The sequence below is a fragment of the Rhipicephalus microplus genome, chromosome 8 (assembly GCF_043290135.1).
Source record: "Rhipicephalus microplus isolate Deutch F79 chromosome 8, USDA_Rmic, whole genome shotgun sequence".
In the NCBI taxonomy this organism is placed as follows: Eukaryota; Metazoa; Arthropoda; class Arachnida; order Ixodida; family Ixodidae; genus Rhipicephalus; species Rhipicephalus microplus.
In genome coordinates this window covers 117,315,641-117,329,221 of record NC_134707.1, presented here as the reverse complement: position 1 = coordinate 117,329,221, position 13,581 = coordinate 117,315,641, and the positions used below count along the sequence as shown (strand labels likewise).

At 45.6% G+C, this 13,581-nt stretch overlaps 1 protein-coding gene across 2 annotated transcripts in view; it reads right to left on the bottom strand.

The window, feature by feature from the left end:
• LOC119165506 (protein regulator of cytokinesis 1) overlaps positions 1-13,581 on the bottom strand; it is a 154,376-nt gene that overhangs the window by 17,020 nt on the left and 123,775 nt on the right. Inside the window, exons 1-3 of one of the 2 annotated variants that reach the window (XM_075870738.1) lie at positions 12,535-12,658; positions 5,803-6,058; positions 3,512-3,745 (exon numbers count right to left, since the gene is read on the bottom strand). In XM_075870738.1, coding sequence (XP_075726853.1) covers positions 3,512-3,745; positions 5,803-6,058; positions 12,535-12,554 — 510 coding nt within the window. In that variant the 5' untranslated portion in view covers positions 12,555-12,658. Of the gene's footprint in view, positions 1-3,511; positions 3,746-5,802; positions 6,059-12,534; positions 12,659-13,581 lie in introns of those variants that run through there. The other variant, XM_075870739.1, reaches the window with a different exon arrangement.

Here is a 13,581-nt window from a genome sequence, read left to right as displayed (position 1 = left end):
GTATTTATACGGTGCTGAACAGTGGATGTTTGCCCTAGAGGTCTGTCGTCGAAAGAAAAAATGTCGGTATATGACGCGAGAAGGCGATGGATGTCATTGGCTTGCGCAGGGTTGAGGTCGGGTGCAATCATCTTCGAGAAACGATCTGGCCGAGAACAGGTGCTGTTCGCTACTGGAGACTGAAGTAAATCAATCTCGGTGGTGAGCGCTGCTATTTCGAATTCGTCAGCATTAGATACGCTGGCCAAGAACATGCCACGAGGAAGCACTTGAGGGCACAAGCTGAAATTGAGAAGTGGAAGCGAGGTACAATTGTCAGTAACAGTCACAAGCGTATGGGGAATGGCAATGTTGCGGCTCAAGAGGACGTCGGCGAGAGGAAGGAGGACATATTGACCATCGGGAACTTGGGGCTGTGCGGTCAAAACGACGAAGGTGGCTGCCTGAGCTGACAGCCGCACATCCTGAAGAGAGCACAGGCGCGGCGGGGCAGTGGGGGGGTCAGCGACTATCTGAGGCAACTCTAGCTGAAGAACGCCTGTAGCACAATCGATCAGAGCAGAATGATTCGACAAGAAGTCCAGGCCTAGGATAATGTCATAAGGGCAGTGGTCAATCACGGCTAAAATGACAGAAGTAGTGTGGTCCTTTATACGTAAGCGGGCAGTGCACAGACCGAGAACCATCGGCGTGCCGCCATCGGCCACACGGAGCATTTGTGCAGCCGCTGGTGTCAGAACTTTCTTTAAACGTGTGCGTAGGCTTGAACTCATGACCGAAATGCTTGCGCCGGTGTCGACAAGTGCTTGTACAGGTTCGCCGTCTACTTTAACGTCTATTACACTTCGTCTGGTGGGAACGGAAAGAGGATTTGCTGCGGAAGTCGTCAATGCAGCACCACCTCCGGGGGCTGCATTTCTCAGTTTTCCGAGACAACGCGGCCGGAAGCCACGGGGGACGAGAAGCGCCGTGGCTGCGGCGAACGGGACGATGGGCGACGTGTTTGCGGCGATCGAGACTGGTGCCCACGTGGTGAAGGCGAGCGGCTGTACCAAGTGTTCCGAGAATGGTCAATGGCATTGGGCTCTTCGGCAGGTGGAAAGGTGCGGGCGGTATCGTCGAAACGGGTCATATTGGTCGTTGCGCGATGTGCCGAGGACCATGTGTTGCGGCAGTAACGGGCAATATGTCCAACGCGGTGGCAGTTGAAACATATAGGGCGGTCATCTGCAGTTCGCCACTCAGCCGGGTTGCGAGTACGTGGAGAAGACCGTCGGTCGGAGAAGGGCATCACGAAAGGGCGTTCGCTGACTCTAGGCGCGGTGACATGGCACACGGAATGCACTCCGATGTTTTCAAGCTCCCGGCGCACGATGGCTTGAACAAGAGGAACAGTAACAGGAGTGGCATCGGTACTGCGCGAATAGAACGCCGAGGGCGCCATAGCTTCCAGTTCACGACGAACAATGCGTGTAAGGTCTCCCGGCGGCGATGCACGTTGTGGTGTTGACTGGTCCTCGCAAGTAGATGTTGCAGCGGTGTTTGGGAGTCGAGCGAATGTTTGTAGAATGCGGCGACTTTTCACTTGCTCGAACTGACGACACTCTTTGATGATCGCGTCTACGGTGGAACAGCCCTTGCACATCAGGAGATTGAACGCGTCGTCGGCAATCCCTTTCAGAACATGTCCCACCTTGTCACCTTCTGTCATGTCGCTTTCGGCCTTTCGGCAGAGGGCCAGCACGTCTTGAATGTAAGCGAGGTATGACTCCGTAGGGGATTGGGCACGGCAGGCCAATTCCTTTTTGGCGGCGATCTTCCGACTGGCGGTTTTGCCAAACACCTCCCGCATCTTTGCTTTGCATTGGTCCCAGCTTGTGAGTTCTTCTTCATTGTTCTCATACCACACCTTGGCCGTGCCTCTCAAATAGAACAGCACATTAGCCAACTGAAGTGTGGGATCCCATCTGTTCGGCACACTCACTCGTTCAAACATGGCCAGCCAATCGTCAACGTCGACGCCATCGGTTCCGCAGAATGTACCGGGATCCTTGAGAGGCGTGAAAACGTACGGTTGCGACGCCATGTTCGTCGGAGACGCTGACGTTGACGCGGAGGGCTGAGCATTGGCCATGGCTGGAAGGGCGATGCGACGTCCGCTGCGGAGCTCCGTTGCCTGATGGTTACCCAGCACCTCTCACCAATATGTTACGAGGTTGGTTGCTTCTGAGCGAGATGTATTTGCAGAGTAAAAACTACAGGCAAGAGACACAATGGCTGATTGGCCCAGTCGCGCGCCTGTCAGTCGCACCTCTTCCTTTTCTTCCTCTCCGTAGCAATATTTTCACGCAAGAACGGCAAGTGGCTCGAAACTGAGCCCGAAACTCAAGCAGGAACGCACGAATGCACGAGACGAACGCACGAGTGTCTGAGCAGCGTGCGCCTTACGTAAAGCGGCCACCGCAGTGAGCGAAGTGACTGCTGTGCACTCGTTAAGGGCCGTTCCACGCGCTTCCCGCACAGCCGCAAAGGACGTGCCGGGACCGCTACCGCACCCAAGCGGATGGTAAAAGAGCGTCGCCGATTCGCTCATTTTACCCCCCCCCCCCCCTCTTTGGGTGCGGCAAGTGTCCCTGCACGTGCGTTTCGGCTGGTCGGGGAGCGAATGTAACAACCCTAGCTGCTGTAACTTCAAAGCAAACTTGCAGTGAAAGCACAAGACGTAGAAAGCGCCCCAAGAACAACTTAAACACGCGCGCTTTTGCGACTATGCCCCGATGAGGCGCGCGCGCACCCGAATGCGCAGAGCGAAGGCCTTTATAGCGCGTCCCGCACACGCACTTTGCGCCATCTCGCTACTGATGGTGGAAGCTAGCTGAAGTCGGAGGTATAGAAACTGTGAACAGTGTAGGGTGTAGATAAATATCTTCTCCTTAACAATGTCGTCGACGTTCGCTCCGTGGCTAGTGGTTTCGCGCCGTGCGCCGAGGAGTGAGGGATTGCAAGTTTGACGAACGGTAACTGCACTTTTTCTTTAGAATCTGTTTACGTTTAATAACATTTTAACCGTAGAGCAAACATGTCTGTCAAGCCGTGGTGGCCATCAGGATAAAAACAATTTCGTGTTAAAAAAACAGAATAGCTAAACCTTGGAACCTATTAAAGTATTTTGCCAGCGAGCCCCATGCCAGTTAAAACAAGGCTTTGAAATTTTACGCGTTCGTTTGCCTACTTATAACCTGCTGAAAAGTGGCCTATGCCTAGTATGCTGCCTTTCATGCCTTTCCTTGTTACCATCTTGCAGTGTGCGTAAATATACAGTTATTTATTCTGCGTAAATATACAGTTATTTATTCTGCTGTGACAGAACATCGTCGTGGTCACTTGTCTTGAACAAAAACGCCTTCTTAAATTTCACTTTTGTCTACCCTATGCAAGGTAGGCTATCGCAAATATAGCACAAAGTTTTTCAAGCAATCTTTTCGATGCCGCTGTGATAGCAGACACTAACCTTCTCCCGCTCAAGACCTTGAACCCGAAGCTCCATCTCCTGAAGGTCCTTTTCTGACGGAACGGAGACACTGCACGTGCTCAAGCAATGTGCGCCCAGCTTCGCACACAACTCAGCCTCTTTTTTCTTGAGTTTCTTCTGTGCACGCTCTCGATCTCTTTTCTTCTCTTTCAGGTGCTCCAGGTCTTTCCTGACGGTGTTTTCTTGTTCGAGTATTGAGAGGGACGCCGTGAACTGAAATGAAATAGCAGCATCAGTTGCACTGCTTTCTCCGACAACGCTACCGGGAAAGCTATATCACGTGCTCACGTGCAACCAGACTAGAACTGCATGGTGTACTCTCAAGGGCTGTACATGCGAAACCACGTGTCTGGTGCAGTCTGTAGCGGCTGGCACCAATTCCTCCTAAGCTGGGATTGAGAAAAGGGGGATACAACAGCCACCAGCATGATTCCGACGTGGTTACTCATAGTATTATTCCTGTGTCAGCCTATGTATCCGATGGCGAAATCGCTTTTTTTTTCAACCACAAACCTTAAGTACTCATAAATATGCACCAAAAACTTCATCATGTCTCCAAAATGCGTGTTTAGGTCATTGAACGCGAGGCAATAGTCTAAATGAAGCGAAGTAGTGCAAGTTGTGGGCTTGTTTTCTTTGTTGGTAATCAATATTACCGTTACTTGATATAGCTGGCAGCCCATCTGAAAAATAACAGTGTGGAGGGAAGCTTGGCATCTCAAGAGGTGCATTATTGGAAATACCTGTCCAATGAGAAATTTGATGTTTTATTTAGCACTGCATCAGCATAAAAATTTATATTTTTGCAAAAAAAGCAAATACTATTTTGTTCAAGTAATTATAGATCAGAAAAGCGCTGATAATGTTCCTTCGAAATTAATTTTAATAGACACTTTTAGTTGGGCGTAGGTAACAAGCCTACGTACGCGGCACAATACGTTGTGTACGCTGCATGCGAAGCGCTCAACGACACTTTCAGCTCACCGCATTGACCGTACCGAGATACGTTTGGTTCAAGTAGACGTATGTTATTAGAAGTAAAACAGGGTTGTCCGCAAATCCTGGCGTCCTCCTCGCAATCTTTCTTTTCCCTTTTTCTTGCGATGCGGGACCAGCAATGTCAAATACGCAGCCCGGCCGTGGTCGAGCGAAGGGATACGCAATGCTCAGGAGGGGGTGAGGGAGGGCAAGAACGAGAAGAGCGCAATGTCTCATGACATCCCTTCGCCACTGCTTCGGCAGGCGCAGCATATATGCACAATTTTCGACTCAGTGGTGACACCTGGTGGGACACTTTCTCAACTGTCCATGATTCCTGGCCACGTTATTTCACTGTCACATCCTCTTCTATCTTGATTGAATTGTGGGGTTTAACGTCCCAAAACCACCATGTGATTATGAGAGACGCCGTAGTGGAGGGCTCCGGAAATTTTGACCACCTGGGGTTCTTTGACGTGCGCCCAAATCTGAGCACACGGGCCTACAACATTTCCGCCTCCATCGGAAATGCAGCCGCCACAGCCGGGATATTCTGTTCTACCTTAAATAACTTGAACAAATATATTTCCTTTTGTTCAATCTCGTTGCAAGTTGGTACAAGACAAAAGTAAAAGAACAGACGGAAAGAGACTAGACAAAAACAAAAGAAGAGATGGAAACCCAGAATGCTGTGTGTTCATCTGTCTTGTCCTTGAACAGTTGAAAAAATCGCTGAATATAAACTCGGTAGCCCAACAAGAAGCCTCACTGTAGTCAAGAATGCAACACAACTTCCTAAAAAGATAAGCACGAGGAAGCTATGCACCACTTTATTTGACAGCTCTTGGGTATGCTAACATGTGAATGAAGGGTAATACATTTTTTTACACTAAACATTGCCTCATGTTAGCGACATTTGTGCCAGAATCGCCCTGTCTACATCTCTTGCTGGCGCATTGTTCGCTGTGACGTTGATTAGCTATCGCTATTTTATATAAACATTCATTTTATTCTTTTCGTCATAGCAAGCCTCTCCGTGCACAGAATACATATCCCCAGTCGTCACCAGATTTGTCACACAATGAACACCTTAATTAACTGTGTGCTTCCACGTGCCATTTGATCATAAAGCTAAATTGAAGCAGACTCTCTCCAGTTCGAAGAACGAAAGCTAATACAATGTTACAATTCATTTGCGAACATTAAGGAGCGGATACGCCCACATTTAACGATCATAGATGCGTTTCGCAAAAAAAAAAAAAGTCATCGGTGACCTTCTGCGATCATCTTACCTCAGGGAGCGGTATCGAAAGCTCTCTGCAAAGCTGGTGCAGGTGATCCTTCAACTGCGCAATTTTCTTTAAAATCGTTTCTTTCATTTCCACGTCACTATCAATGATCTGGTTGAGCAGCGTTTCGATGTGGCTCTTGGTGCGCTCAAAGCGGCTCCGTGTGGGCTCATACTCGAAGCCCAAATCGGCCCACACACTCATCAGTAGCTGTAGTTTTCGTGCGACCATTGTGCAGATTTCTTCAGCCATTTCGCATCTGGGTTCAGAAAGAAACATTCATGCAAACTTCACTGTGGCATCGCTTTTTTTTTATGCACCGACACTCTTACACACTGCCGTTTTCTAGAGGCTTTTTTCTTCTTCCGTAACATTGTGTCACGCTTCTTTTGCGCGCATGCAAAAACTTGCAACTTAGCAGAGCCCTATTTTTCGTAACCTTATATGGCAAAAAGTTACAAATAATGAACCAATCAATGCTACAATCCTCCAAACTAAACAAAAAATGAAAACAGCTTCACTCTGTCTACATTGAAGTCTGCCGTAAGTTTTTTTATGTGCCACGTATTTTCTTACCAAGTACCTTACAGGCCCCAGGGGTGGGGGCATTGAGTAAGGCGGGCGATACACTAGATACATGTACATATACATATGGAGTTGGCAAAAATACATGAGAAAAGATATAATTGCAATATAATTAACAGAAAGCATTTGAGATAAGTATATACATTTAAAGATGACACACGCATGCAAACAGTAAGCGAAGGTGTGCGTTTATTGAGCACAAGAAGGGAGCGGTTACAAGTCACAGCTGCAACAATCTTAAAACGAGTTCAAGTTTTACAAAATAAAAACTAATACCATGCGCGATGAAGGAAAAAAATAACGATATATTTCATAGCGGCAATACAGCGGAGTGAATTCACTGTGCGAGAAAAAAAAGCGCGATAGGCGGGATAACTGCCAGTCAGAAATAGCTCATCTGACGTAGCATACGAGAGATTTGCTTTGATGATGGTTTAGGGTGAAAAAGTTCCCAAACTTCATCCTTGCACTGCGGAAATGCATCAACTCGGTGAAGTTTGTGAAGTGGATCTATAATATATGACGGAATGTTTCATGATTTGTCTCGGCAGCAATGTTATCAGGCAAACTATTCCAGAGAATAATGGCACTTAAGAGTGCCGACTTGTTGAACGCGTTTCTAGAGCCGTACATACACGAATAGCTGAGATGATTGTTTAATCTACGTGATGTGAGATATGGTTTGTGCAGACCAGTAACGGTGATTCGGGTGGAGTGGGTGATTTTATGAAAGAATGAAATCAAGGCAATCTCATGACGGATGTTCAAGAGTGGAAGTGAAAGTTGTCGTTTTACATACAATATACTGGAATGGGGATTGTAGTTATTGGCGATGAAGCGGCTTGCCCTATTCTGATCTTTTTCCAATGTGTCAATTCAGTATTTTTGGTGCGGAGATCGGATCGAACATGTATATTCTAGTTGAGGGCGAACCAGGGTTAATTATGATAATTTGCGAATACTTGAAGGTGCAGCTTTCAAATTACGTCTTAAGAAACCAAGTGACCTGGAGGCGTTGGCAGAGATTGCTTTAATGTGGTACAACCACGATAGAGTAGGTGTAAGTATAATGCCCAACTACCGATATTGTGTTGCTATCGAGATAATAAACTGAATAATGGTGTATAAAAATTCTTATCTGCTAGATTTACGTATGAAGTGATGATGTGTTCAAGCATTTTACACAAAATGCATGTAAGCGAAATAGGACGGTAATTTTCACATGAGGTTTTATTTCCACTTTTGAATACTGGTATTACTTTTGCCAACTTCCATTCAGATGGTATTATGCTAGTTTCTAGAGACTGCTGGAATATATAGAGTAGAATTTTGCTTGGGACCATTACTGTAGTTTTAGCACCTTAGAATTAATTGCATCTACACCGCACGACAAAGATAACTTGAGATTGTTTATGGCTCTAACTATGCCGTCTGGCTCAATGTCTATTGGTTCCATGAATTGGTAGTCAAGCTCGGCTACGTAGGGTATGTTTGTAATGTTTTCTTTCGTGAAGACAAAGGTGAAAAAGAATTAAGTGCTTTTGGGCATTGGCTAGCTGAAAGAGGGACGTTGTTGCAATAGTGCAATGAGATGTCCTGGTTTTCACTAGTGGGATCGATGACTTTCCAAAATTTAGCTGGTTTGTATTTCAGTAGTGTAGGTAGGTAAATAGAATAATACTTCACCTTAGCCTTACTTAAAGCAGCGCAATATGCTTTATTAAGGTTTTATACTTGCGCCAACAAGAAAAACTGCCCGAGCACTTTGCTATATTATATAGCCGATTTTTCTTATTCCGCATTTTCTGAAGATTTCTACTGAACCACGGATTTTATTTACCGTTGATAATTTTAACCAGGAGTACATATTTGTCTAATAACGTACACAAAATATTCTTGAAAAACAGCCAGTCCTCATGAACAGATCGATTGTGTAAGCAAGGTAGGAAAGTATTTAAAAAAACAATGCTAGTTGATCATTATTCTCCTGATAAATGCCTTTCTTATAGTCTCGAATTTGTTTTACATGTACACCGGCTACAGCTCGGGGTATGTTTATCTCTACTTGGAGTAGCGTGTGGTCACTTAATCCGTCCAAGTAATTCGTTTGTTGTATTGTGTCTGGAGCAGTAGTTAGAATAATGTCTAGAATGTTTGCAACACGTGTAGGCTTCAGAACAATTTGTAAAAGGTTGAAATCTAGAGTTAAGAAACTCATTTGACGTCTGATATGGTGATGACAGCGTGGCCCAGTCAATGAGGAGAAAGTTGAAGTTGTCTTTCAACTATATAGCAACAGTTCTGCATCAAGACAAGAAAAGTCAAGGCTAAAACCTAAGAAGCTTCGCTCCCTAAAAAAGTTCAGCTCAGGAGCAACTCGGAGAGTAAGTTCGTGAACGCGTGGCGTCACTGCAGGAGACGTTTTAACCAGCGTACTTGTACTCGTGGTTGCAGTCTGGAATCGTAAGTGTCCACTTGCTGATATTTCGGCTTTAATGAAACCCCGTGATTACAAATTTTTCATTAGTTTATGGTTTTGCTTGCTGTGTAAGAAGCTGCTACCGCCATTTCCGAGGTCGAAAAAATCATTTACCCTCTTTCCGCAAATTTTCGATCAATATACAAACCATGTGCAATTATGTGACATAAAAAAAAGAAATTTAAGGCATCTAGCAAGAATTGAGAATAAATGTTCGCCTTGAAATGTGTTTCGGAACACGCCAAGAGGTATGTACAAATACTCCTACGAAGTCATTCCTAAAACAAATTTAGGGCCCGGCTATCCAATGGTAGGTTTCTTAGAGGAACATAGCCAATAGAACAGGTGGGAATAAAACATAAACAAGGTTCCAAAAGGACACTAGCAAACTGGCAAGCCTCAATGTAGATGAGTTACAGCAGGCCAGAAACTTGTCACCAACTGCTTCAGTCACATCGACAAAGTGACAACACTTCAATACAATAAAAAGGGCAGGGTTAGTCGTTCCATAAAAACTGTCGCCGATGTGACACATCCAGCAGTTCGGAGCTCAGCATAGCTTTAGTTGCCTCCTATATTGGAGCCGTGTAGCCCTGGCTTTGGCTGCGTTTACAGACTATGGTGATTTTTTGCTGTTTAGATTTTTGTTCCTCAAATAAAGCTAGCAGTAAACACTAAATGCTATTGTTATCAAAAACAAAAGTGTCTTTAGTAAACAATTATGGTTATGCGCATTATAAGAATGATGTTGATGTATGTTTATTGGTGCAGGGGCTACTTGATAGCCAAAGAGGGCCAATAAATGTTGAAGTGTGTGAACAATGGTTAAGTGCCTGAATAGGGGCCTAAGATTTCTCGCCATAAAAGAGGATAAAAGAACAGGTATTCAAATTATCAGAGTAACGTAAAATCTGTGCAGCTAAAAAGATCGGTGAATAGTTGTGATAAAAATATGGAGACACTTGGTTTGAGCAGGAATATCTCATTAACCGATCTTGTGTCTAGAGGTCATGAGGCAGGTGTCTTTTGCGATGTAGCTACCAGAGCAGCGATCTCCGTTCAGAGATCATGCTACGGATTACCAGCGCAAATTAGGTGACAACAATGAACGTCTTTCAAAATGGCGAAAAGCGAATCATGCTCCAAAAGGGAAACCTTAGCGATGAAAATCGCGGGATGACGAGGCAGTTCCTCTCGGTAGGGTAATGGGAAGTGCTTTATTTCCTGCTAAGATTTAATTCACTGCACTAAATGAAAATATGACTAAAGAGGGACTCAGTTTTGACCACATAACACCTACACTGCTTTAATATAAATATTACTTTATGTTCATGAATAGGTGCGGGCTCTTGTCAGAATATCACGTGAGGCTAAAATTAGATTTCATGGTAAGTAAACCTCTATGGCTAACTTAAACGAAAGAACATGATTGGCAGACACGATCCCTCCTCACCCTGAACAAACCTTTCACACAAGCTAGGTCTGACAATATAGCGAAAGTTGGGCTAGTTGGTGGTTCATGCTTGGTGGTCCAAGCTTGATCTGACTGTTTGGTGACAAGAAGAAACAAATTCAGACCGCACGCATTTACTTGCATGTGGGCACAGCGCCAAAGCTTTAATACTTCACTGGTGGATCTAACGAATTGCAACAAAATTATTTCACATTACGGAAAAACTGTCACGGTGTCATGACACGGACAAAAGGGCAGTCGGCGACTTTGGAGTGAAGCTTTTTATACGAATGAACTTGGGGCCGTGAAACGGAAAATCAAATTGTTGGCAGCAATGCACGCTGTACACAGCTATTGGCACAAAGCATCAGTTGTCGACAAAATTGATCCGTGGTAAGGCGCTTCAGTATTTGTATGTAACGCAGGAGACGTCATAAACGCAGGAGACGAATTTGTATGTAACGCAGGGAGACGTCTGTACAAAGAACCATGTGTAAATGAATTCTGTCTTCCCTTTTCATGACTACTGCACCACACCATTTTCATATGATTTGACATACATACACACAGTTATAAAAAAAAAACTAGCAATATGTCTGGTGGTCACGTTCATGCGAAAATAAACGAAGCTGTTCGCGTTTGTGCGCCAAAGCCGAACACGTGATCTAATAATAATCTAGAATGCTCCCAGACATTCTGGCGTCGTTTGCGCAAGACACAATGAACACATGCTATGGGCATAAAACAAAAAAAAAATAGAAAGTAAACGGTGGCTGTGGCAATAAGTTACAGTGGTTAGGTTTTTGTCGGGCTGATCGGACTCCCCGGCCCTAAGTACTTTGTAAGATCTCAGTCAACGCTCAACAAAGGACGCCGCTTTCTTAATCCGCCTCCCAACGTGCTCGTGGCTGTAATATCCGGGTTAACTTAGGCAACACTCGTACGTAGACGCGTTCGTAAAATGGTATGTAATATTGGCGTTTCACAAATATATGGAAAAAACACGCAAACAAGCAAGCAAACAAGACAAATACCGCAAGAACGCTGGCGTTCTTCCCCTCAAGCCTGCGTGGCCACGTTTTTTTTTCTTTTTTCCTTGCTACTCTAAAGCATTGGCGTTGCCTCAAGCGTCGATCCACCACAAACTAACCCAGAGAAACCCTGTAAGTCGCGTTCGTGAAAACGTCACATCAAGCTAACATGACAGTGGGCACCCACGCAATAGTCTGTTTAAACGAAAAGCGCATGCCACATTTAGCTACCGAAATGCCGGAGACGCAGGTTTTTCACTCGCTGGGACGGTGATATTGCCGCTGTCGACCGGAACAGTAAAACTGGAGTACCATGTACGAGCGTGCAGTTACGAACAAATTCAACAGTGTTGAGATTGATAGCGTTTATGCCCGAGATCCACTAAGCCACTACACTTCTGTACTAAAGCTACACACCGCTAAATTAAGGGACCCGGAAACGGCTTTCACAATTTTTTTTTACAAACGCATAGAGCCGGTAGAACAAGTCCCGAGAGTAATATACAGACCTATTTGAGCTCTCTTCGAAACTATGAAATTTATTACAATGCTTTAAAGCTGTGAATCGCTCCAGATCGCTGCAGATCGCTTCGACTCGGCCAAACGCGTTTTAACCACCCATACACCAAGCGACACGCTCTGCCCCACTGACGTAATCCTTTCCAGCTAATATGGTTGCCTTTGGAACGCGCACCACAGACTGCCGGTATCGGATTGGTGGCGGGATATATGCGTGCTTGGTCTCACGCCACATCGTGACGCCGGCGCCGTGAAGATGGAGCTTAGTCCCGAGCGCTCGAGGGAAAAGTTGAGGGCAGTTGAGGGTGAAAGGCGAAGTGGAGAAGGAGGGTACTTTTCTAGTGCTCGTAGCTGCGTTATCGGGTGTTTCGATTGAACTCTGGTGCTAACGATTTGCTCCAGTAGTGGGCTAATCAGCAACGGAATGTGAAAAAAATCGTTTCAGGGACCCTTTAAGCGTTTGTTGGGGTCAAGGGATGAGCGAACACCTTTTGCTCGGCAACTCTGCTAAAAACACTAGCTTGCGACGCTGTGCTGTCGATGTCCGCCAACCACATCTGCGCTATGCTCTCTTAGTAGGCATCTAAGAGCCAATTAACGGCACCGTCGGCTGAAAACGAGCGTCTAACATGGGCGCCTGGTCTCAAAAGTACGGCAGTTGCACTCACCTTAGAGTGTCCATCTGCATGTCGTTCCCGTTCAAATGAACAGTTACCAAAAACAGGGCAATGATGGCCTCAAGCTATATCGGGCGGAAGTTACAAGCTGTAGATTGCGGCAGATTGCCCTAGGCTAGAAGGAGTGGCCAAAGCACCGGCTCACGCTTCGACAGCTTGCATACAATTGCCGCGCCGTGCCGCTGCTGCACTGGAACCACGGTGTAAGGCCCGAACCGGAGCCGTGTCTTTTTTTGGCTCGGGAAGCGCGGGGAAAGCGAAAGGGCGTCTGCCACGCGCTGTAGCTTTCTTCATCCTCTTTTTACCACTAACACCACCATCAAGTTCCGACGCAGAGTTCTAGAAGTCAATTTAGCTTTAAAAATTGGCGGACCCTTAATTTCTCGCCTTTAAGAGTTGAACGCGATTGTGATATTCCGTTACTAGTGTGTACTTCGAACACTTAGCGTGTGAAATCTCTTCGAGCTTGCTATGCACCCACTACGTGGCCTTAAATGTGCAGTAGCCTGTGTTCCTTTTTGAGTGGGTGACTGACTTTGAACTCTGAATGATAATTCAATGTACCTACGCGCGATGGCAAATTGTGCTTGTACCATGCATTATTATGGCAATATTTTACATTGTACTTTGAAACATGCACACAGGACCCATCTGTTTATAGAGTATGAAGGTTAATTTCACTGTGTTTCCAAGCAGAGAAAGATATTTTCACTGCATTCACAAGCGCAGCTGGAGCTGTGTGGTGAACCGACCACTCACCACGCAAAGGACCCGGGTTCGATGCCCACCCTGATCCAGAATATTTTATTAGGCTTTTTTTTCACCCTTATCGATTTTTTTGTCACGCAGGGATGATGATTTTTTGTCACAACCAAGCGACACTGAAATCACTGTGAAACGAGCACGTGTTAAAACGACATTGGGTTAATAATGGACTTTTCCCATATTTAGGTGTTGTGTCAGCGCGGGGACAAAAAAAAAAGGCAGATCCCGCGTACAGTGGGAATCGATGATATGCGAAGCACGAATTAGAAAGGT